General features: G+C 62.8%; 2 protein-coding genes, 1 long non-coding RNA gene and 3 gene segments (V, D, J or C); all 6 read right to left on the minus strand.

The window, feature by feature from the left end:
- LOC149992534 (Ig alpha-1 chain C region-like) overlaps positions 1–22,361 on the minus strand; it is a 120,465-nt gene that overhangs the window by 19,772 nt on the left and 78,332 nt on the right.
- On the minus strand, positions 1,629–6,330 carry LOC149992536 (immunoglobulin heavy constant gamma 1-like). The segment is given in 6 exon segments: positions 1,629–2,714; positions 3,270–3,400; positions 4,755–5,075; positions 5,161–5,500; positions 5,609–5,662; positions 5,797–6,330. Coding segments are annotated over 6 exon segments (1,449 nt in total).
- On the minus strand, positions 7,990–8,716 carry LOC149992537 (uncharacterized). Its single transcript, XR_016508324.1, has 2 exons — positions 8,627–8,716; positions 7,990–8,350 (listed from the first exon to the last, which is right to left on the minus strand). It is a non-coding gene; the product is annotated as an uncharacterized LOC149992537 (long non-coding RNA).
- Positions 12,663–15,452, minus strand: LOC149992538 (uncharacterized). The gene is made up of 2 exons (XM_090263458.1): positions 14,299–15,452; positions 12,663–13,743 (listed from the first exon to the last, which is right to left on the minus strand). Exons 1-2 carry the CDS (start codon positions 14,806–14,808, stop codon positions 13,660–13,662), a joined length of 594 nt encoding a protein of 197 aa, XP_090119584.1. The 5' UTR covers positions 14,809–15,452; the 3' UTR covers positions 12,663–13,659.
- On the minus strand, positions 15,684–16,549 carry LOC149992539 (immunoglobulin gamma-1 heavy chain-like). The segment is given in 2 exon segments: positions 15,684–16,104; positions 16,190–16,549. Coding segments are annotated over 2 exon segments (597 nt in total).
- LOC149992540 (Ig heavy chain Mem5-like) overlaps positions 16,555–22,361 on the minus strand; it is an 83,607-nt gene continuing 77,800 nt past the window's right edge. The window contains exons 2-3 of the mRNA XM_090263477.1: positions 17,032–17,322; positions 16,555–16,688 (exon numbers count right to left, since the gene is read on the minus strand). Of these exons, the coding sequence (XP_090119603.1) occupies positions 16,555–16,688; positions 17,032–17,322 (425 nt within the window). The remainder of the gene's footprint in view (positions 16,689–17,031; positions 17,323–22,361) is intronic.

The raw sequence follows: 22,361 nt of genomic DNA on the forward strand, positions 1-22,361 counted from the left end.
GTGCATGTCAGAGCTGGGGCTGCAGGTGGTCAGGAGGGGCCTCCAGGCTCACAGGCAGGTGAACAGTGGGAGAGATGGAGAGGTCATGGGTGAGAGCCTCAGGGGTGGTGGGCAGTTCCTGAGGGGATTCCTGCCCCGAGGGCTAAGGCTATAGTCCAAGTCAGGGCCTCCTGTTGAGCAAGGAGTCCACTGGGTCAGTGGTGGGGGTAATGACCCTGGTGTTCCTGAGGGAGGGCTGGGCTGGGTGCAAGGGATGGGGGGGTGAGCCTCAGCACTGTCACCTGGAGCCCTGGAGTCCTGGAGACCCACAGCCCACCTGGCCAGGTTCCGGGAGGCCAGCTGTGCTCCTGGACTTCTGCTGGCCACCGTGTCTGATGACTCCTGTCCGTGATCCAGCTACGTGAAACCCTCTCTCTCCCACCCACAGGGAGCTGGGGGGCACTTCCTGGTCGCCTTGGGCTTCCCAGGCTGTGCCAACACAGGCCCTTCACCAAGACACCCCCATCTTGGAGCCCCCCAGGCCACAGAGATTTGTGTCTGCTACAGCCAACACCTGGCACACCCGCCCTCCTGTCTTGGAGTTTTTACTGAGAAGGGCTGACAGCTGAGCACTGCCTTGGCCCCTGAGGTCTGTGTCTCCACAGCCCAATAGTCTCGCCAGGAAGGAGAGACCTCGCCCTGTCTCTGGAATGGATGATCGGCTCCCTCACTGCCGGCCAGGGGGCCAGCAGCCTGTGGCACCTACTCGAACCTCACTTCCTGACCCTTCCTGGAGCCCACTGGCCCTCGTCCTCCTGGCAGTCATCCATCTCCTCTGTGAAAACCCAAGTCCGGTTCAGGCCATGGGACCTCTCCCTGATGACTCTGTGCTGCCTGAATCTGTCGTGACTCCAGAATAGGTGCCTCTCCAGGCCTGGCCTTTGCTGCCACCCCCACCTGATCCTTGTTCCTGGCACCCACTTGCCTGTTTGGGGCCGAATTGTGTCCCCAAATCCACACATCGAAGTCCTAATCCAGAACACCTCAGAACATGACGGTATTTGGAAATAGGGTCTTTCGAGAGGTAATAAGGTAAGATGTGATCAGTAGGGTGGGTCCTTATCCAGTCTGACTGGTGTTCTTACAAGAGGAGGAGATTGGGACACAGACCAACAGAGTGACGACCATGTGAGGACACGGAGGAGGTGCCGGTCCGCACGCCCAGGAGACAAGCCTCAGAGGACCAGCCCTGCGGCACCTGCTCTGGGACCTCTGGCTCCAGCATGGGGACAGAATCTATGTCTCCCGTTTCAGCTGCGGGTCTGTGCTGACTGACACACCTGATGTGTGCATCTTTGTTCTGGCCACGGGCAGTCTTGCTTTCAGCCCCAGGTGCCTGTGCGGCCCCCTGCGGCCCCTTGTTTCGGGCCATCTTCCTCACCTGCTGGGAGCTCAGGGGCTGCTGCGGAGTGGAGGGCAGGAGGTGGTGGGGGATGGCAGCTCCTGGCTCTGGGACAGTGAGGGGGTGTGGCAGGGAGGGGCTCTGACGCAGGACCCGGCCAGACTGCAGATTTTGTGAGGCATGCCGACACCAGAAGACTCCAGTGAGTTATGGGATTTTTGGGATGTTTTATTTTCATTAAAAAAAAAAAAAAAACAGTACAGAAAATTAATGGGCTCCAGAAAATCAAAAAGAAAATAAAAAGCAACCCAAGCTACAAGGTGGCGTTTCCTTCAAGTAATCTCGGGGCACCCCGAGAGTCATGAGGTCTGATCTCCCTCCTTCTGGTAAACACGGGGACTTGGCTCCCGCTGGAGATCTGGGCCTCCGTCCACCCTGCTGGCTCCCCAAGGCAGGGGCGCACTCCCTCGAGTCCTCTCTGCTCTCACGCCCTCTCCCACTGGACAGCGGAGGCCCTGGGAAGGGCCAAGTGACGAGACTCAGGCCCTCCGCTTCGCTGTCCTGCTCTCCCGGTGCTCTGCACCTCAATGCCGCCATCTCTGGACCTCCTCTGTCACCGAGGTTGAGTCCTGCCTTCTTGGGGACCTGGTCACCGGGACCCTCCCCAGGAGGCTTATGGGGGAACACCCACCCCTCTGTGGTGGTAGGCGGCCCTGCACCCCGGGCCCCTCTCCAAGGGCCTCCTCGGGTGGAGGCGAGCTGGGTGACCACAGGGGCACGTCCTGGGGCTTCCCTGGTGAGGGCTCAGGGCCCTTCCAGAGCCCTCGGGTCCTGGACCCTGCCCAGTGGGTGCCCGGACTCAGGGCCCCTGCCCCCTTCAGGGTGGACTCGCATGCCTTCCACAGGCAGAGACGCCCTGGGGAGGGGACACGCTACGCTGATGCTCCTGCCCACACGGCCGCTGGCAGTCCTGGAGGCTGCCGTGGAGGGGCCAACCATCACACAGGTCGGGGGAAGAGCCTGCTGTCCCCCTGGTTCTCCAAAGGGGGGGTCATGGGCAGGATGCAGCCCAGGGTGGCTGTGAGGACGGAGGGAAGAGCTGCAGGCCCAGCGTGGCCATGGGTCAGAGGGCAGCGAGGGCAGAGGGCGCAGGGGCCGGACTGGGCAGCAGGTTGGGCAGCATGAGCCAGCGGACCGGGTCCTGTGTGAGTCAGGAACGGTCCTGGACGCCTGCCCGGGGCGGGTGGCGCTAAGCCCCCTGTCCGATCATGTTCCTGTAGTCAGGGACAATGGTCCGCTTCAGCTCCACCACCGAGGAGAAGATCCACTTCACCTGCAGGGGGCGATGCCCAGGACCCCACATCAGCCTCCACAGCGCCGGGGAGGACCCGGTGGGAATGGCGCGGGGGGCGGGGGAGGGGACACGGTGGGAACAGTGAGGGGACAGTGCGGGGACAGTGCGGGGACAGTGCGGGGACAGTGCGGGGACGGTAAGTAACTGTGAGGGAACAGTGAGAAACAATGAGAGACAGTGAGCGATATATGGGGACAGTAAAGGACTGTAAGGGAACAGCATGGGGACGGGGCAGGGACAATGGGGATGGAGCAGGGACAATGGGACAATGTGGGGACAACAAGGGAACAGCGTGGGGACAACGTGGAGACAGCATGCGGGTGGAGTGGGGCAGTGTGGGGACAACATGGGGACAATGTGGGGGTGAAATGGGGACGAACGGGGGACATGTGGGACAATGCAAGGACAGCGCGGGGACAACACAGGGACAACGTGGGCACAGCGGGAACAGCATGGGGACAGCATGGGGACCACATGGGGATGGAGTGGGACGCATGGGGGGGCGTGGAGGCGGCGTGGGGGCGGCAGGCCCACCTTGAAGAGGGTGACCGTGGCGCTGTAGCACACACTGAGCAGGAAGAGCGTGATGAAGATGGAGATGGTGGTCCACAGCCCGTCCAGCTCCCCGTCCTGGGCCTCCGCACAGCTCTCGTCCAGGAGCATCTCTGCACAGGGAGGAGGGGTCAGTGTGACGGCCCTGGGGGACTGGTGGGGCTGGGGGGCCTGGGGCAGTCCCTGTGACAGGGGGGAAGGAGGCTGCGCCAGGCTGGGCCAGTGGCGCCCAGCTTCCTTCGCCATCCTCCAGCTCGGGCCCCAGACCTCAGCCAGGCCTGGGGGCCATCCCTCCCCTCTCTGCTGCCCGCTACGGGCCCTGTGCAGACAAGGTGGGACAACCCCAAGGTCCAGCGTGCCCTGCAGCCCCCTGGCCCTCCGCCTTCTCCCCAGGGGCCACAGGGAAGGGCCAGTGCCAGGTCGGTATTGGGAGTGCCGGGACAAGGGGGAGGGCCCAGGGCGGTCTGGGTGTGGAGGGGAGGACTTCTGCATGTCGGGTGGGGCTGGGCAGGGTGGTGTCTGAGCTGGTCAGCTTGAGGCTGAGCTGCTGAGTGGACCCTGGGGCGTGATAGGGGGTGGGGTTTGGCTGGTGTCCATGATAGGAGTTCACAGGGCCTGCCCTGCTCTCTGGTCTGGGCCTGAGCAGCGTGTCTGGTGGGAAGCCCGAGTGTAAGGCCTGTGTACATGTGTGTGCATGCATGTGTGCACGTGTGTGGCCATGTGAGCTGGTGCTGGCCAGTGTGAGTGACTTGTTTAAATTGGGTCTGGGCTCCGTGTCCATGTGGGCACCTGAATAGTGCCACCCCTGGGGTCCCAGGGTGGCCTGCCTCTGTCACTTTGGGGTACTGGAGTGAGTGCCCTCCTGAGCAGACAGGCCTGGCTCCAGGCAGGACAAGGTTGGGTAGAGCCCCCTCAACTGAGGGAGGGTGGCAGGCCTGGTCTCGAGGGTAAGATGGCCTGTCCCCACAGCACGGGCCAAGCCTGCCCCCTGTGTGGGCACAGAGCCATCTCACAGAGCCTGCGAGAGACGCAGTGGACAGGGAACCCCGGAGGCAGAGGCAGCAGTGTCCCACAGGGCGGGCTTGTACGGAGCTGGGAAACACAGCCCTCATGTCCCTGCAGGGCTCCAGAGGGCCTTCTCCTATCCCCTGTGCACCCCTCCAGCCTGGACTACTTGCTGGCTGCGGTGGGGTGGGGTGGGGTAAAGGAGTGGCCTCTGTTGGCAAAAGCCCTGTCCCTCATCCTAACGGCCTGCACCTGGAGGCTCTAGGTCACGTCCAAGTGGGACCGCCTCGTTCCCCTTCACGGTGACAACCAGCCTCAGAGCCCAGCCTGGGCTCTGCCTCGGAAAGAACCATGACAGTGTCTCAGGGTCCCAGGGTGGTGCTGGGTGCTTTATTTAATGCTGAGCCTGGGGCATGTACATGAGGTGGGGGTCGCTGGGCACTGGGCGCGTGGCTCATTTACCCGGAGTTTGGGAGACGGGCTTCTGGGTGTAGTGATTGTGCAGAGCCTCGTGCATCACTGCACAGGTGAAGACCTCCCCCTGCTGCCACCGGCTTTTCTCCACGGAGAGCTTGCTGTACAGGAAGTAGGACCCATTCTTGTCCTTCAGGGGCGGGGTCGTGATGTACGTGGCCTCTGGCTCTGGCTGCCCATTGTTCTGCCACTCCACGTTGATGTCAGGCGGGTAGAAGTCTTTAACGAGGCAGGTCACACTGACAGTGCTCTTGGCCAGCTCATCTGTGTGTGGGGGCAGGGCATAGACCTGCGGCCCCTGGGCTTGTCCTGTGGAATGGGGTCAGTACAGATGGTCACTCCCAGGTGGAGGGTTGCCCCCCAGGACCCACCCCCACCTGTCTGCTGCCCCCACCTTTGGCCTTGGAGATGGTCCTCTCAATGGGGGCTGGGAGGGCCTTGTTGTTGACCTTGCACTTGAACTCCTTGCCATTTAGCCAGTCCTGGTGCGCGATGGGGAAGTCATTGACCACGCGGTAGGTGCTGTTGAACTGCTGCTCTTGTGCCTTTGTCGTAACCGTGTTCGCCTTTTTGCCATCCACATACCAGGTAAACTCTACTTGGAGGTCTTCCAGGGCCACATCCACCACCATACACGTGACCTTGGGCATCAGGGAGATCATGAGGACGTCCTTGGGTTTCGGGGGAAAGATGTAGACCGAAGGCCCTCCTGGGGTTTCACAAGCTGGTGTAAAAGACACAGTGGCCAGCGGTCAGTACCTAGATGGGCCTCATTTGGCCACTCATCCCCCACCATGGACCATGCCTGGGCTCAGGCCACCTCCTTGGGGAGGCTGACTTACCTGGGCACTTGGGGCATGGGCATGGTGTCGGTGGTCCTGCGGGGACTGGGAGCACTGCAGAGAGAGCAGACTGAGGGTTATTGGGGCCCGGATGTAGTTCCTAAGCCCTGGCGGTGGGCTTAGGTCAGAGCCAGGGCTTGGCATGTCTGAGACCAGCACCTGCCTCTGTGGCCTCTGGGGCTGGGTTAAGAGTGTCCAGCCTGTGCCCATCCTGGGCCTGGTGGAAATGCCCAAAGGACCCCTCCCCAAGCTTGGGAGGCCTTCAGGATGGGGAGACCATCAGCACCTCCCCACAATTCCCTGGGTTGGGGAAGCCATCCCTGCTCCATGGTCTGTGCAGACTGGAGGCGGCCCGGGCCTGTCTGCCGGTGGGTGTCCCCCAAGGCTGTGTCCTCACCAGTCTTGTCCACCTTGGTGCTGCTGGGCGGGTGGGCTACATTGCAGGTGAACGTCTGGCTGGGCCAGCTGCTGGCGGGCACCGTCACCATGCTGCTCATAGAGTAGAGCCCCGAGGACTGCAGGACGGATGGGAAGGTGTGCACGCCGCTGGTCAGGGCGCCAGAGTTCCAGGACACAGTCACCGGCTCAGGGAAGTAGCCGGAGACCAGGCAGGCCATGGACACCGTGGGGCCAGCCGTGGCCCCGCAGCTGGGGGCCAGCGGGAAGACCTTTGGGGCTGTGGTGGAGGCTGTAAGAGAGGAGGCCATGTGACTGCCAGGGCCTCACCCCGCAGAGCTCTGGGCAGCATGTCAGGAGCCCTGGCCTGGGACAACGCCAAGCCCAGTGCCCGGGACCGATGTGCGTCCAGAAGTCTGCAGACCTGCCGCCCGTGCAGGGCTCTGCCCCCCAGGCCTTGCGTCCCTGTGCCTGTGCGCACTGGGCTCATCGGCTCGGCCAGTGCTGTACGACTGCCTGGATCAGAGTCCCCACAGTCCCCAGCACCCTTGTCCCCACAGAGCCCTCGGAGCCCTGACCTATGGCTCCTGCTTCTGTCTGGCTTCCACGGGTCAGTCCCTGAGCCCACGGTCCTGTCACTGCACCTGGCCCGGCCCTGGGCCAGGGGTCCCTTCGGCAGGTGCAGTGGATCTCTGCCACGCACTGCCCACGCTCTGCTCCCAGCCCTGCAGCCCAGGGCCCCTGCCACGCCCACTCTCTCCCCTTCTGGGCGAGCTGTGCAGCTAAGGTGCCAGTCTTGTCCCTGTCCCTGCCCCGTGCCCTGTCCTGCCCTGAATCCTGTCCATGGGGGAGCCCTCACCTCGTCTCTGTGGTCCCCAGGCCCAGGCTCCTAAGTCTGTGCCCCTGGACCCACCAGTCCCCTCCTGGGTCCCTGTGGGTTTCCTGAGCTCACACACGCCCTTGGCCATCCAGCCCTTGCTCAGCCCTCGTCCTTCCTGAGCCCAGCCAACTCCTCAGCATGGCATGGCCTGGAGTCTGGCACTGACCTTAGCACCCCTCTCCTGCATGGCACCAGTGACCCAGGCTCCACTGTGGCCAGGGTGGACTCCCACCCCACATCCAGGCCTGTCCCCCACATCCTGGCCTCATTAGCTTAGCCCCATGGCTCTGCCCCCACTGTCCTCTCTCCTGTCCTATCCCCACCACAGGCTGGAAGCCCTGGCTCAGGTCCTGACTAAGCCCTGCTGCATCCCTTCGAGGGGTCCCCAGCCCTGCGCCGCCCTACATCTCCGCAGAACTGAGGCCCCACTGGTCTCCTCAGGGGGCCCCTTGCCTCTTCCTCTCAGAGCCTCTTCTGCCCAGGATCCCCTCTCCATCCCCAGTTGCTGCCCACCAGGCTCGCCTGGCCCCCAGCAGCTCTCTCTCTGCTCCCTCCCAGCCCAGCTCCCACTTCCTCCAGGGCTCCCTTAGCTCAGGCCCTGCCCTTGTTCCCAGAGTTCCGGGAGCTGCCCACTGCCCTCCTGTCCTCCAGCTCCCTGGTACGTGCTCTGCCTGCTGCCCAGGTCTCCTGGCCCTGGGACCATTCCCTCTCTCACTGGCCTTCAGGCTCACCTCCCCGCTGCTCCCCCAAAGCCTTCCTTGCCCCTTTCCCTCTTCCTGGACCCCCATACAGTCAGTCTCTTGCCTCTGCCCATCTGAGGCCCGGTTCTGCCAACTCAGGCCCTAGTCCTCCCTGCCCAGAGGACCCTCAGCGCAAACAGCCAGAACCCCTACCCTGAGCTCCCTCAGGACTGGGGGCCCTGCTTCAGGCCCAGGAGCCCAATCTGGCACTCAGGTGCTCTGCTCAACCCAACCTGCACATGCTCTGACCCTCCTCACTGGAGTCCCTGACAAACATGACTCTGCCATGTTTGTCTGTTCACCTTCTCACCACGGTCTCTGTCCCCAGAGGTCCTGAGGCAGCTCCAAGACCTCCCACCTGCCCACTGCTCACCTGCATAGCTCTGCCAGCTCCCACTGGAGCTCCAAAGGCAGCTCTCTGCCCTCCTGATCCATAACTTGCCCCCTGCTCACCTGCATAGCTCTGCCAGCTCCCAACAGAGCTCAGAGGCAGCTCCCTGCCCTCCCACCTGCCCTCTGCTCACCTGCAAGCTCTGCCATCTCTCACTGGAGCTCCAGGGGCAGTTCTCTGCCCTCCTGATCCACCACCTGCCCCCTGCTCACCTGTATAGCTCTGCCAGCTCCCCAAAGCTCAGGGGAAAGTCTCTCTGCTCCTACCTGCCCCATGCCCACCTGTAAGCTCTGCCAGCTCCCCTTAGAGCTCAGGGCAGCTCCCGGACCTCTCACCTGCCCCCTGCTCACCTGCATAGCTCTGCCAGCTCCCTCAGAATTCAGCGGAAGCTCTCTCTGCTCCCACCTGCCCCCTGCCCATCTTTAAGCTCTGCCACCTCCCACTGGAACTCAAGGAGCAGCTCCCTGCCCCTGATTGCTGCATAGCTTTTCCAGCTCCCCCAGAGCTTAGAGGAAACTCCCTATGCTCCCACCTGCCGTCTGCTCACCTGCAAGCTCTGCCAGCTCCCACTGGAGCTCGAGGGGCAGCTCTCTGCGCTCCTGATCCACCACCTGCCCCCTGCTCACCTGCATAGCTCAGCAAGCTCCCAACAGAGCTCAGGGGCAGCTCCCTGCCCTCCCACCTGCCCCCTGCTCACCTGGAAGCTCTGCCATCTCCCACTGGAGATCCAGAGGCAGCTCTCTGCCCACCTGATCCACCGTCTGCCCCCTGCTCACCTGCATAGCTCTGCCAACTCCCTCAGAGCTCAGGGCACCTCCCGGAACTCCCACTTGCCCCCTGCTCACCTGTAAGCTCTGCCAGCTCCCTCAGAGCTCAGGGCAGCTCCCAGACCTACCACCTGCCCCCTGCTCACCTACATAGCTCTGCCAGCTCCCCAAAGCTCAGGGGAAAGTCTCTCTGCTCCTACCTGCCCCATGCCCACCTGTAAGCTCTGCCAGCTCCCTCAGAGCTCAGGACAGTTCCCGGACCTCCCACCTGCCCCCTGCTCACCTGCATAGCTCTGCCAGCTCCCCAAAGCTCAGAAGAAGCTTCCTCCCCTCCAGCCTTCTTTCTGCCCACCCGCAAGCTCTGCCAGCTCCCACTGGAGCTCCAGGGACAGCTCTCTGCCCTCCTGATCCACCACCTGCCCCCTGCTCACCTGCATAGCTCAGCAAGCTCCCAACAGAGCTCAGGGGCAGCTCCCTGCCCTCCTACCTGCCCCCTGCCCACCTGCAAACTCTCCCAGCTCCCACTGGAGCTCCAGGAGCAGCTCCCTACCACCCCCCCCCATCTGCCCGCTGCCACCTGCAAGCTCTGTCAGCTCCCACTTGAGCTCCAGGGGCAGCTCTCTGCCCTCCTGATCCACCACCTGCCTCCTGCTCACCTGCATAGCTCAACAAGCTCCCAACAGAGCTCAGGGGAAGCCCCCTGCCCTCTTAACCCATCACCTGTTCCCTGCTCACCTGCTTAGCTCTTCCAGCTCTCCCTGGAGCTCAGGGACAACTCCCTATCCTCCCACCCCCCCACCCCCTGCCCTGAGCTCCAGGGGCAGCTCTCTGCCTGCCTGCCCTCCCACCTGCCCCTGCTCACCTGCAGTTTCTGGCCCCTTGTTCCTAGTCCTGCTGAACTACAGTAGCCCCTTGACCCTTCTGCTTCAGGATCCCATTTCCCACAGGTCAGTGAGTCGTACAGGGGCTGCTGTGTCCCCCGCACTCCCCACTGGGCCTCCTGCCAGCCCCAGAGCCCCGGCTCCCATCCCCTGTCCACCACCTGTGAGGCTGTCCGCTGAGTGCAGGAGACCATGCACGTCTCCTGCTGGGCCCCTGCCACCTGCTCCCTTCACCCAGGGCCCCTGGCCTCCTCCTCTGACCCTGTCCCTTGTCCTGGACAGGATCTTCAGGCCACCTGGGGTCATCTTCCTCCCCAAGCCAAGCCAGCCCCCTTCGTGTCTCCTGTCAGCTCCTGTGCTGGTTCCGCTGCCCCCACTCCCTCCCTCTGTCCTGCTCTGTAGAGACCCCACTCACCAGGAGTGGGGGCTGTGGAGGCGGTCCCCCCATCCTGCCCGCTCTGATGCCCGGCCCATGTGGCTCCTTGTGGCTGTGCTCTGTGCCCACAGCCCCATGTCCTAGGAATTAGTAGTTGGGCCCCTGACGTGTGAACCCCCCACCCCCTGGCCCTGCAAAGACTAAGAATGGGACTGAAACCAGTGGCACCATTTGCTTCCTGAAGTTCCCCCTTTTCTGGGTGGTTTGTGTGTCAAGGGGCCTGGGGGAGCCCAGAGATGGCTGAGGTAACCTCACATGGGGTGTGGGGGTGGGGTGAGGCAGGCATCGGGGCCCAGGGGACAGCGTGGGAGCCTGGCTGTCACGCGCTCTGCCACCCACAGGGACTGGCTTCTCCCCTGAGCCCTCAGGTGTCCTCAGTCCCGGTGGCATCGCTCCCTGCCCGGCCAGCATGCTGTGTGGGCACAGGCTGTCCTGCTCACAGTCTGCAGACCAGCCCTGGCTCATCACATCCATCCAACAGGGTGGCTCTTCGGGGGCCTGCTGTCTTCCTTGGAGTCCGTGACTCTTCCCTCCTTCCCCCTGGCTTCATCCGTGGCCCAATCACTGTCCAAAGGTTGGCGCTGACCCACGGTGAGGAGGAAGCTATCCCCCAGAGGATAGAAGCAAGTCTGATGTGCAAGGACAAAGTTCATGGTGGTCACTGGGGCACGGAAATGCCCCTCTCGAAGACCCTGGTCCAGTGGAGCAAGGGAGCCTCAGCGAGGGGCTCAGAGGATCTGCCTGGAGTCCAGGGCCAGGGCCAGGCTGGCTCCCCGTTCCGCTCTGTGGCACGGTGCTCAGGGCCTGACTCCTGGGAGAAGCCATGTCTCCTGAGGTCCTGCCCTCAGAGGTCGGGCTGCGGTCTTTCTGCAGCCTCCTCCCTACAGAGATGGTCACACAACCCGTGGGTTCCAGGTTATGGGGAAGAAAGTGACCTGCCTCTGCATGGGGCAGGGCAAGGTGCAGTAGGAGCCCATGGGCCACTTGACAAAATGTCATTGGCCACAGCCTTGGTCCCATTCTGGGACAAACTCATGGCAGATCTGCTCCATCTGCCTGGCTTCTCCCCACAGCACCCAGGCTGCTTGAGTTCCTAGCTAGTCAGTGGATAACCAGGCTGTGAGCATTGGTTATGGTTGCCTCAGAAGCACATTCGTCTATGAAATCTCTGGTCAGCTCACCACATTGCTGACTTTGGCAAAATTCTGAGTGTCTAGGCCAGTGGCTGTTTGCCTGTTAAGTCTACCGACACCGGGTCACCCAAATTTCTGGCCAGTCACACAGACCGCCTGGCTGCTGGTGTCAGGAAGACCCATCCCGGGGGTCATCACAGGACATTGGCACAAGAGCTGCTGTCTGGACCCAGGTGGGGCAGCTGCTGTGGCAGGCACGGGCATGGAGGTAGGGCCTGGCGTCCCACATGCTGGGCTTGCTCGGACCTCAGGCACATGCCCTTCCCAGTCCTCGCGGCCCATTCTTCCCAGACTAATCTTCTCATGTGAGAAGGTTGGCAAGGCTGTTTGCCTGGAAGTGAAAACTTGCTAGTAGTCATGTTGGACCTGAGCCTGGCTCTCAGAAACTAGGGAAAAGAGAGACTTTAAAGGCACTCACAAAAGTCTCTTCCCATGGCCTTGTCCCCGCCTGAGTCCACAGCCGTGACAGACAGCAGCCTGTGGCACCTACTCGAACCTCACTTCCTGACCCTTCCTGGAGCCCACTGGCCCTCGTCCTCCTGGCAGTCATCCATCTCCTCTGTGAAAACCCAAGTCCGGTTCAGGCCATGGGACCTCTCCCTGATGACTCTGTGCTGCCTGAATCTGTCGTGACTCCAGAATAGGTGCCTCTCCAGGCCTGGCTGCCACCCCCACCTGATCCTTGTTCCTGGCACCCACTTGCCTGTTTGGGGCCAAATTGTGTCCCCAAATCCACACATCGAAGTCCTAATCCAGAACCCCTCAGAACACGACTGTATTTGGAAATAGGGTCTTTCGAGAGGTAATAAGGTAAGATGTGATCAGTAGGGTGGGTCCTTATCCAGTCTGACTGGTGTTCTTACAAGAGGAGGAGATTGGGACACAGACCCACAGAGTGACGACCATGTGAGGACACGGAGGAGGTGCCGGTCCGCACGCCCAGGAGACAAGCCTCGGAGGACCAGCCCTGCGGCACCTGCTCCGGGACCTCTGGCTCCAGCATGGGGACAGAATCTATGTCTCCCGTTTCAGCTGCGGGTCTGTGCTGACTGACACACCTGATGTGTGCATCTTTGTTCTGGCCACGGGCAGTCTTGCTTTCAGCCCCAGGTGCCTGTGCAGCCCCCTGCGGCCCCTTGTTTCGGGCCATCTTCCTCACCTGCTGGGAGCTCAGGGGCTGCTGCGGAGTGGAGGGCAGGAGGTGGTGGGGGATGGCAGCTCCTGGCTCTGGGACAGTGAGGGGGTGTGGCAGGGAGGGGCTCTGACGCAGGACCCGGCCAGACTGCAGATTTTGTGAGGCATGCCGACACCAGAAGACTCCAGTGAGTTATGGGATTTTTGGGATGTTTTATTTTCATTAAAAAAAAAAAAAACAGTACAGAAAATTAATGGGCTCCAGAAAATCAAAAAGAAAATAAAAAGCAACCCAAGCTACAAGGTGGCGTTTCCTTCAAGTAATCTCGGGGCACCCCGAGAGTCATGAGGTCTGATCTCCCTCCTTCTGGTCAACACAGGGACTTGGCTCCCGCTGGAGATCTGGGCCTCCGTCCACCCTGCTGGCTCCCCAAGGCAGGGGCGCACTCCCTCGAGTCCTCTCTGCTCTCACGCCCTCTCCCACTGGACAGCGGAGGCCCTGGGAAGGGCCAAGTGACGAGACTCAGGCCCTCCGCTTCGCTGTCCTGCTCTCCCGGTGCTCTGCACCTCAATGCCGCCATCTCTGGACCTCCTCTGTCACCGAGGTTGAGTCCTGCCTTCTTGGGGACCTGGTCACCGGGACCCTCCCCAGGAGGCTTGTGGGGGAACACCCACCCCTCTGTGGTGGTAGGCGGCCCTGCACCCCGGGCCCCTCTCCAAGGGCCTCCTCGGGTGGAGGCGAGCTGGGTGACCACAGGGGCACGTCCTGGGGCTTCCCTGGTGAGGGCTCAGGGCCCTTCCAGAGCCCTCGGGTCCTGGACCCTGCCCAGTGGGTGCCCGGACTCAGGGCCCCTGCCCCCTTCAGGGTGGACTCGCATGCCTTCCACAGGCAGAGACGCCCTGGGGAGGGGACACGCTCCGCTGATGCCCCTGCCCACACGGCCGCTGGCAGTCCTGGAGGCTGCCGTGGAGGGGCCAACCATCACACAGGTCGGGGGAAGAGCCTGCTGTCCCCCTGGTTCTCCAAAGGGGGGGTCATGGGCAGGATGCAGCCCAGGGTGGCTGTGAGGACGGAGGGAAGAGCTGCAGGCCCAGCGTGGCCATGGGTCAGAGGGCAGCGAGGGCAGAGGGCGCAGGGGCCGGACTGGGCAGCAGGTTGGGCAGCATGAGCCAGCGGACCGGGTCCTGTGTGAGTCAGGAACGGTCCTGGACGCCTGCCCGGGGCGGGTGGCGCTAAGCCCCCTGTCCGATCATGTTCCTGTAGTCAGGGACAATGGTCCGCTTCAGCTCCACCACCGAGGAGAAGATCCACTTCACCTGCAGGGGGCGATGCCCAGGACCCCACATCAGCCTCCACAGCGCCGGGGAGGACCCGGTGGGAATGGCGCGGGGGGCGGGGGAGGGGACACGGTGGGGACAGTGAGGGGACAGTGCGGGGACAGTGCGGGGACAGTGCGGGGACAGTGCGGGGACGGTAAGTAACTGTGAGGGAACAGTGAGAAACAATGAGAGACAGTGAGCGATATATGGGGACAGTAAAGGACTGTAAGGGAACAGCATGGGGACGGGGCAGGGACAATGGGGATGGAGCAGGGACAATGGGACAATGTGGGGACAACAAGGGAACAGCGTGGGGACAACGTGGAGACAGCATGCGGGTGGAGTGGGGCAGTGTGGGGACAACATGGGGACAATGTGGGGGTGAAATGGGGACGAACGGGGGACATGTGGGACAATGCAAGGACAGCGCGGGGACAACACAGGGACAACGTGGGCACAGCGGGAACAGCATGGGGACAGCATGGGGACCACATGGGGATGGAGTGGGACGCATGGGGGGGCGTGGAGGCGGCGTGGGGGCGGCAGGCCCACCTTGAAGAGGGTGACCGTGGCGCTGTAGCACACACTGAGCAGGAAGAGCGTGATGAAGATGGAGATGGTGGTCCACAGCCCGTCCAGCTCCCCGTCCTGGGCCTCCGCACAGCTCTCGTCCAGGAGCATCTCTGCACAGGGAGGAGGGGTCAGTGTGACGGCCCTGGGGGACTGGTGGGGCTGGGGGGCCTGGGGCAGTCCCTGTGACAGGGGGGAAGGAGGCTGCGCCAGGCTGGGCCAGTGGCGCCCAGCTTCCTTCGCCATCCTCCAGCTCGGGCCCCAGACCTCAGCCAGGCCTGGGGGCCATCCCTCCCCTCTCTGCTGCCCGCTACGGGCCCTGTGCAGACAAGGTGGGACAACCCCAAGGTCCAGCGTGCCCTGCAGCCCCCTGGCCCTCCGCCTTCTCCCCAGGGGCCACAGGGAAGGGCCAGTGCCAGGTCGGTATTGGGAGTGCCGGGACAAGGGGGAGGGCCCAGGGCGGTCTGGGTGTGGAGGGGAGGACTTCTGCATGTCGGGTGGGGCTGGGCAGGGTGGTGTCTGAGCTGGTCAGCTTGAGGCTGAGCTGCTGAGTGGACCCTGGGGCGTGATAGGGGGTGGGGTTTGGCTGGTGTCCATGATAGGAGTTCACAGGGCCTGCCCTGCTCTCTGGTCTGGGCCTGAGCAGCGTGTCTGGTGGGAAGCCCGAGTGTAAGGCCTGTGTACATGTGTGTGCATGCATGTGTGCACGTGTGTGGCCATGTGAGCTGGTGCTGGCCAGTGTGAGTGACTTGTTTAAATTGGGTCTGGGCTCCGTGTCCATGTGGGCACCTGAATAGTGCCACCCCTGGGGTCCCAGGGTGGCCTGCCTCTGTCACTTTGGGGTACTGGAGTGAGTGCCCTCCTGAGCAGACAGGCCTGGCTCCAGGCAGGACAAGGTTGGGTAGAGCCCCCTCAACTGAGGGAGGGTGGCAGGCCTGGTCTCGAGGGTAAGATGGCCTGTCCCCACAGCACGGGCCAAGCCTGCCCCCTGTGTGGGCACAGAGCCATCTCACAGAGCCTGCGAGAGACGCAGTGGACAGGGAACCCCGGAGGCAGAGGCAGCAGTGTCCCACAGGGCGGGCTTGTACGGAGCTGGGAAACACAGCCCTCATGTCCCTGCAGGGCTCCAGAGGGCCTTCTCCTATCCCCTGTGCACCCCTCCAGCCTGGACTACTTGCTGGCTGCGGTGGGGTGGGGTGGGGTAAAGGAGTGGCCTCTGTTGGCAAAAGCCCTGTCCCTCATCCTAACGGCCTGCACCTGGAGGCTCTAGGTCACGTCCAAGTGGGACCGCCTCGTTCCCCTTCACGGTGACAACCAGCCTCAGAGCCCAGCCTGGGCTCTGCCTCGGAAAGAACCATGACAGTGTCTCAGGGTCCCAGGGTGGTGCTGGGTGCTTTATTTAATGCTGAGCCTGGGGCATGTACATGAGGTGGGGGTCGCTGGGCACTGGGCGCGTGGCTCATTTACCCGGAGTTTGGGAGACGGACTTCTGGGTGTAGTGATTGTGCAGAGCCTCGTGCATCACTGCACAGGTGAAGACCTCCCCCTGCTGCCACCGGCTTTTCTCCACGGAGAGCTTGCTGTACAGGAAGTAGGACCCATTCTTGTCCTTCAGGGGCGGGGTCGTGATGTACGTGGCCTCTGGCTCTGGCTGCCCATTGTTCTGCCACTCCACGTTGATGTCAGGCGGGTAGAAGTCTTTAACGAGGCAGGTCACACTGACAGTGCTCTTGGCCAGCTCATCTGTGTGTGGGGGCAGGGCATAGACCTGCGGCCCCTGGGCTTGTCCTGTGGAATGGGGTCAGTACAGATGGTCACTCCCAGGTGGAGGGTTGCCCCCCAGGACCCACCCCCACCTGTCTGCTGCCCCCACCTTTGGCCTTGGAGATGGTCCTCTCAATGGGGGCTGGGAGGGCCTTGTTGTTGACCTTGCACTTGAACTCCTTGCCATTTAGCCAGTCCTGGTGCGCGATGGGGAAGTCATTGACCACGCGGTAGGTGCTGTTGAACTGCTGCTCTTGTGCCTTTGTCGTAACCGTGTTCGCCTTTTTGCCATCCACATACCAGGTAAACTCTACTTGGAGGTCTTCCAGGGCCACATCCACCACCATACACGTGACCTTGGGCGTCAGGGAGATCATGAGGACGTCCTTGGGTTTCGGGGGAAAGATGAAGACCGAAGGCCCTCCTGGGGTTTCACAAGCTGGTGTAAAAGACGCAGTGGCCAGCGGTCAGTACCTAGATGAGCCTCATTTGGCCACTCATCCCCCACCATGGACAACGCCTGGGCTCAGGCCACCTGCTTGGGGTGGCTGACTTACGTGGGCACGGGCACTTCTTGCATTTTTCTGTTATTATGCAGGTCGTGGGCACTGCAGAGAGAGCAAACTGAGGGTTATTGGGGCCCGGATGTAGTTCCTAAGCCCTGGCAGTGGGCTTAGGTCAGAGCCAGGGCTTGGCATGTCTGAGACCAGCACCTGCCTCTGTGGCCTCTGGGGCTGGGTGAAGAGTGTCCAGCCTGTGCCCATCCTGGGCCTGGTGGAAATGCCCAAAGGACCCCTCCCCAAGCTTGGGAGCCCTTCAGGATGGGGAGACCATCAGCACCTCCCCACAATTCCCTTGGTTGGGGAAGCCATCCCTGCTCCATGGTCTGTGCAGACAGGAGGCTGCCCGGGCCTGTCTGCCGGTGGGTGTCCCCCAAGGCTGTGTCCTCACCAGTCTTGTCCACCTTGGTGCTGCTGGGCGGGTGGGCTACATTGCAGGTGAACGTCTGGCTGGGCCAGCTGCTGGCGGGCACCGTCACCATGCTGCTCATAGAGTAGAGCCCCGAGGACTGCAGGACGGATGGGAAGGTGTGCACGCCGCTGGTCAGGGCGCCAGAGTTCCAGGACACAGTCACCGGCTCAGGGAAGTAGCCGGAGACCAGGCAGGCCATGGACACCGTGGGGCCAGCCGTGGCCCCGCAGCTGGGGGCCAGCGGGAAGACCTTTGGGGCTGTGGTGGAGGCTGTAAGAGAGGAGGCCATGTGACTGTCAGGGCCTCACCCCGCAGAGCTCTGGGCAGCATGTCAGGAGCCCTGGCCTGGGACAACGCCAAGCCCAGTGCCCGGGGCCAATGTGCGTCCAGAAGTCTGCAGACCAGCCGCCCGTGCAGGGCTCTGTCCCCCAGGCCTTGCGTCCCTGTGCCTGTGCGCACTGGGCTCATCGGCTCGGCCAGTGCTGTACGACTGCCTGGATCAGAGTCCCCACAGTCCCCAGCACCCTTGTCCCCACAGAGCCCTCGGAGCCCTGACCTATGGCTCCTGCTTCTGTCTGGCTTCCACGGGTCAGTCCCTGAGCCCACGGTCCTGTCACTGCACCTGGCCCGGCCCTGGGCCAGGGGTCCCTTCGGCAGGTGCAGTGGATCTCTGCCACGCACTGCCCACGCTCTGCTCCCAGCCCTGCAGCCCAGGGCCCCTGCCACGTCCACTCTCTCCCCTTCTGGGCGAGCTGTGCAGCTAAGGTACCAGTCTTGTCCCTGTCCCTGCCCCGTACCCTGTCCTGCCCTGAATCCTGTCCATGGGAGCCCTCACCTCGTCCCTGTGGTCCCCAGGCCCAGGCTCCTAAGTCTGTGCCCCTGGACCCACCAGTCTCCTCCTGGGTCCCTCTGGGTTTCCTGAGCTCACACATGCCCTTGGCCATCCAGCTCTTGCTCAGCCCTCGTCCTTCCTGAGCCCAGCCAACTCCTCAGCATGGCATGGCCTGGAGTCTGGCACTGACCTTGGCACCCCTCTCCTGTGTGGCACCAGTGACCCAGGGTCCAGTGTGGCCAGGGTGGACTCCCACCCCACATCCAGGCCTGTCTCCCACATCCTGGCCTCATTAGCTTAGCCCCATGGCTCTGCCCCACTGTCCTCTCTCCTCTCCTATCCCCACCACAGGCTGGAAGCCCTGGCTCAGGTCCTGAATAAGCCCTGCTGCATCCCTTCGAGGGGTCCCCAGCCCTGCGCCGCCCTACATCTCCGCAGAACTGAGGCCCCACTGGTCTCCTCAGGGGTCCCCTTGCCCCTTCCTCTCAGAGCCTCTTCCGCCCAGGATTCCCTCTGCATCCCCAGTTGCTGCCCACCAGGCTCGCCTGGCCCCCAGCAGCTCTCTCTCTGCTCCCTCCCAGCTCAGCTCCCACTTCCTCCAGGGCTCCCTTAGCTCAGGCCCTGCCCTTGTCCCCAGAGCTCCGGGAGCTGCCCACTGCCCTCCTGTCCTCCAGCTCCCTGGTACATGCTCTGCCTGCTGCCCAGGTCTCCTGGGCCTTGGACCATTCCTTCTCTCACTGGCCTTCAGACTCACCTCCCCGCTGCTCCCCCAAAGCCTTCCTTGCCCCCTTCCCTCTCACTGGACCCCCATACAGTCAGTCTCTTGCCTCTGCGCATCTGAGGCCCGGTTCTGCCAACTCAGGCCCTAGTCCTCCCTGCCCAGAGAACCCTCAGCGCAACCAGCCAGAACCCCTACCCTGAGCTCCCTCAGGACTGGGGGCCCTGCTTCAGGCCCAGGAGCCCAATCCAGCACTCAGGTGCTCTGCTCAACCCAACCTGCACATGCTCTGACCCTCCTCACTGGAGTCCCTGCCCAACATGACTCTGCCTTGTTTGTCTGTTCACCTGCTCACCAGTCTCTGTCCCCAGAGCTCCTGAGGCAGCTCCCTGCCCTCCCACCTGCCCCCTGCTCACTTGCATAGCTCTGCCAGCACCCCCAGAGCTCAGGGGAAACTCTCTCTGCTCCTACCTGCTCCTGCCCATCTTTAAGCTCTGCCACCTCCCACTGGAGCTCGAGGAGCAGCTCCCTGCCCCTGATTGCTGCATAGCTTTTCCAGCTCCCACCAGAGCTCAGGGGCAGCTCCCTGCCCTCCCATCCACCCCCTGCTCACCTGCTTTGCTCTGCCAGCTCCCAAAAGCTCAGGGGAAGCTTCCTCTCCTCCAGCCTTCTTTCTGCCCACCTGCAAGCTCTGCCAGCTCCCACTGGAGCTCCAGGGGCAGCCCTCTGCCCTCCTTATCCACCACCTGCTCCCTGCTCACCTGCATAGCTCAGCAAACTCCCAACAGAGCTCAAGGGCAGCTCCCTGCCCTCCCACCTGCCCCCTGCTCACCTGCATACCTCTGTCAGCTCCCCCAAAGCTCAGAGGAAACTCCCTATGCTCCCACCTGCCCTCTGCTCACCTGCAAGCTCTGCCAGCTCCCACTGGAGCTCCAGGGGCAGCTCTCTGCCCTCCTGATCCACCACCTGCTCCCTGCTCACCTGCTTAGCTCTGCCAGCTCCCTCAGAGCTAAGGGCAGCTCCCTGCCCTCCCACCTGCCCCCTGCCCATCTTTAAGCTCTGCCAGCTCCCACTGCAGCTCAAGGAGCAGCTCCCTGCCCCTGATTGCTGCATAGCTTTTCCAGCTCCCACCAGAGCTCAGGGGCAGCTCCCTGCTCTCCCACCTGACCCCTGCTCACCTGGAAGGTCTGCCAGCTCCCACTGGAGCTCTAGGGGCAGCTCTCTGCCCTCCTGCCCCCCTACCTGCCCCCTACTCACCTGCATAGCTCAGCAAGCTCCCCCAGAGCTCAGGGCCGCTCCCGGACCTCCCACCTGCTCCCTGCTCACCTGGATAGCTCTGCCAGCTCCCCAAAGCTCAGGAGAAGCTTCTTTTCTTCCAGCCTTCTTTCTGCCCACCTGCAAGCTCTGTCAGCTCCCACTGGAGCTCCAGGAGCAGCTCACTGCCCCCCCACCTACCCCCTACTCACCTGCATAGCTCTGCCAGCACCCCCAGAGCTCAGGGGAAACTCTCTCTGCTCCTACCTGCCCCAGGTCCACCTGCAAGCTCTGCCATCTCCCACCAGAGCTCAGGGGCAGCTCCCTGCCCTCCCACCTGCCCCCTGCTCACCTGTATAACTCTTCCATCCCATCTGGGAACTCCAGGAGCAACTCCCTGCCTTTCTGCTCTCCCATCTGCCCCTGATAACCTGCATAGCCCTGCCAGCCGCCTTCCCCTGCCCTGAGCTCTAGGGGCAGCTTCCTGCCCTCCTGCCCTCCCACCTGCCCCTGCTCACCTGTATAACTCTTCTCACCCCTCTGGGAGCTCCAGAAGTAGCTCCCTGCCCTCCACCTGCCCCCTGATTGCTGCATAGCTCTGTCAGCTCCACCAGAGCTCCAGAAGCAGCTCCCTGCCCGCCTGCCCTCCCACCTGCCCCTGCTCACCTGCAGTTTCTGGCCCCTTGTTCCTAGTCCTGCTGAACTACAGTAGCCCCTTGACCCTTCTGCTTCAGGATCCCATTTCCCACAGGTCAGTGAGCTGTACAGGGGCTGCTGTGTCCCCCACAGCCCCCACTGGGCCTCCTGCCAGCCCCAGAGCCCTCAGCCCCATTTGGCTCCACTCCTGGCCGCGTCCTGCTCTGGCAGGCGCTGCGCTGCGCCCACCCTCCCTGCAGCTAGCTCTGTCCCACACAGCCTCTGCCCTGCCCTGGTGCCTCCCAGAGGAGCTCTCCCTCTCTGCTCCCCCCACCACCTTAAGAACCCCCTGGACCTCTGCTCCTTCTTCCCACAGGTCAGCGGCCCTGTGCCCAGCAGCTGCCCAGAGCCCCGGCTCCCATGCCCTGTCCACCACCTGTGAGGCTGTCCGCCGAGTGCAGGAGGCCATGCACGTCTCCTGCTGGGCCCCTGCCACTTGCTCCCTTCACCCAGGGCCCCTGGCCTCCTCCTCTGACCCTGTCCCTTGTCCTGGACACGACCTTCAGGCCACCTGGGGTCATCTTCCTCCCCAAGCCAAGCCAGCCCTCTTCGTGTCTCCTGTCAGCTCCTGTGGCTGGTTCCGCTGCCCCCACTCCCTCCCTCTGTCCTGCTCTGTAGAGACCCCACTCACCAGGAGTGGGGGCTGTGGAGGCGGTCCCTCCATCCTGCCCACTCTGATGCCCAGCCCATGTGGCTCCTTGTAGCTGTGCTCTGTGCCCACAGCCCCATGTCCTAGGAATTAGTAGTTGGGCCCCTGACGTGTGAACCCCCCACCCCCTGGCCCTGCAAAGACTAAGAATGGGACTGAAACCAGTGGCACCATTTGCTTCCTGAAGTTCCCCCTTTTCTGGGTGGTTTGTGTGTCAAGGGACCTGGGGGAGCCCAGACATGGCTGAGGTAACCTCACATGGGGTGTGGGGGTGGGGTGAGGCAGGCATCGGGGCCCAGGGGACTGTGTGGGAGCCTGGCTGTCACGCGCTCTGGCATTCATGGGGCCTAGCTTCTCCCCTGAGCCCTCAGGTGTCCTCAGTCCCGGTGGCATCGCTCCCTGCCCGGCCAGCATGCTGTGTGGGCACATGCTGTCCTGTTCACAGTCTGCAGACCAGCCCTGGCTCATCCCATCCATCCAACAGGGTGGCTCTTCGGGAGCCTGCGGTCTTCCTTGGGGTCCCTGACTCTTCCCTCCTTCCCCCAGGCTTCATCCATGGCCCAATCGCTGTCCAAAGGGTGGCGCTGACCCACGGTGAGGAGGAAGCTATCCCCCAGAGGATAGAAGCAAGTCTGATGTGCAAGGACAAAGTTCATGGTGGTCACTGGGGCACAGGAATGCCCCTCTGGCTGAGACAGCATACAGCCCCTCCACTACCCTGGGGGCCAAGGCCCAAGCATCCTGCGTATGTGTCTCAGGCGCTATGCAGCTCAGTTGTCCTGTAACTTTGAGGTCTGGCCTTGTATTGGGGTGCGGGGAAGCATCAGAACCCCCACCCTTGAAGTGCCAGGGACAAGGAAAGCTATGAGGGAGAGGCTGGGCATGATTCCTTTCAAGCAGTCAGTGGGCAGGGTTTGTTCCCTTTGGGCCGCCAAGTGGAATTCAATACCACAGAAGGGAGCATTGTGTCCAACATACAAGAGGGGCCCCTCTTACCCATGATGTTAGCAGGACCCAGTGCCCCAGGGTCCACGGGGTCCCACATCCATCTGCCAATAGTACTTCAGGCCCTTCTGCTGGCCCTGCCTCATGCCATGTCCTGTGGTTTGGTATTTCTCACATCCCAGTCCCAGATCCTGGTCCAGTGGAGCAAGGGAGCC

The sequence above is a fragment of the Furipterus horrens genome, unplaced genomic scaffold (genome assembly GCF_987537825.1).
Source record: "Furipterus horrens unplaced genomic scaffold, mFurHor1.1.pri manual_scaffold_15, whole genome shotgun sequence".
Classification (NCBI taxonomy): domain Eukaryota; kingdom Metazoa; phylum Chordata; class Mammalia; order Chiroptera; family Furipteridae; genus Furipterus; species Furipterus horrens.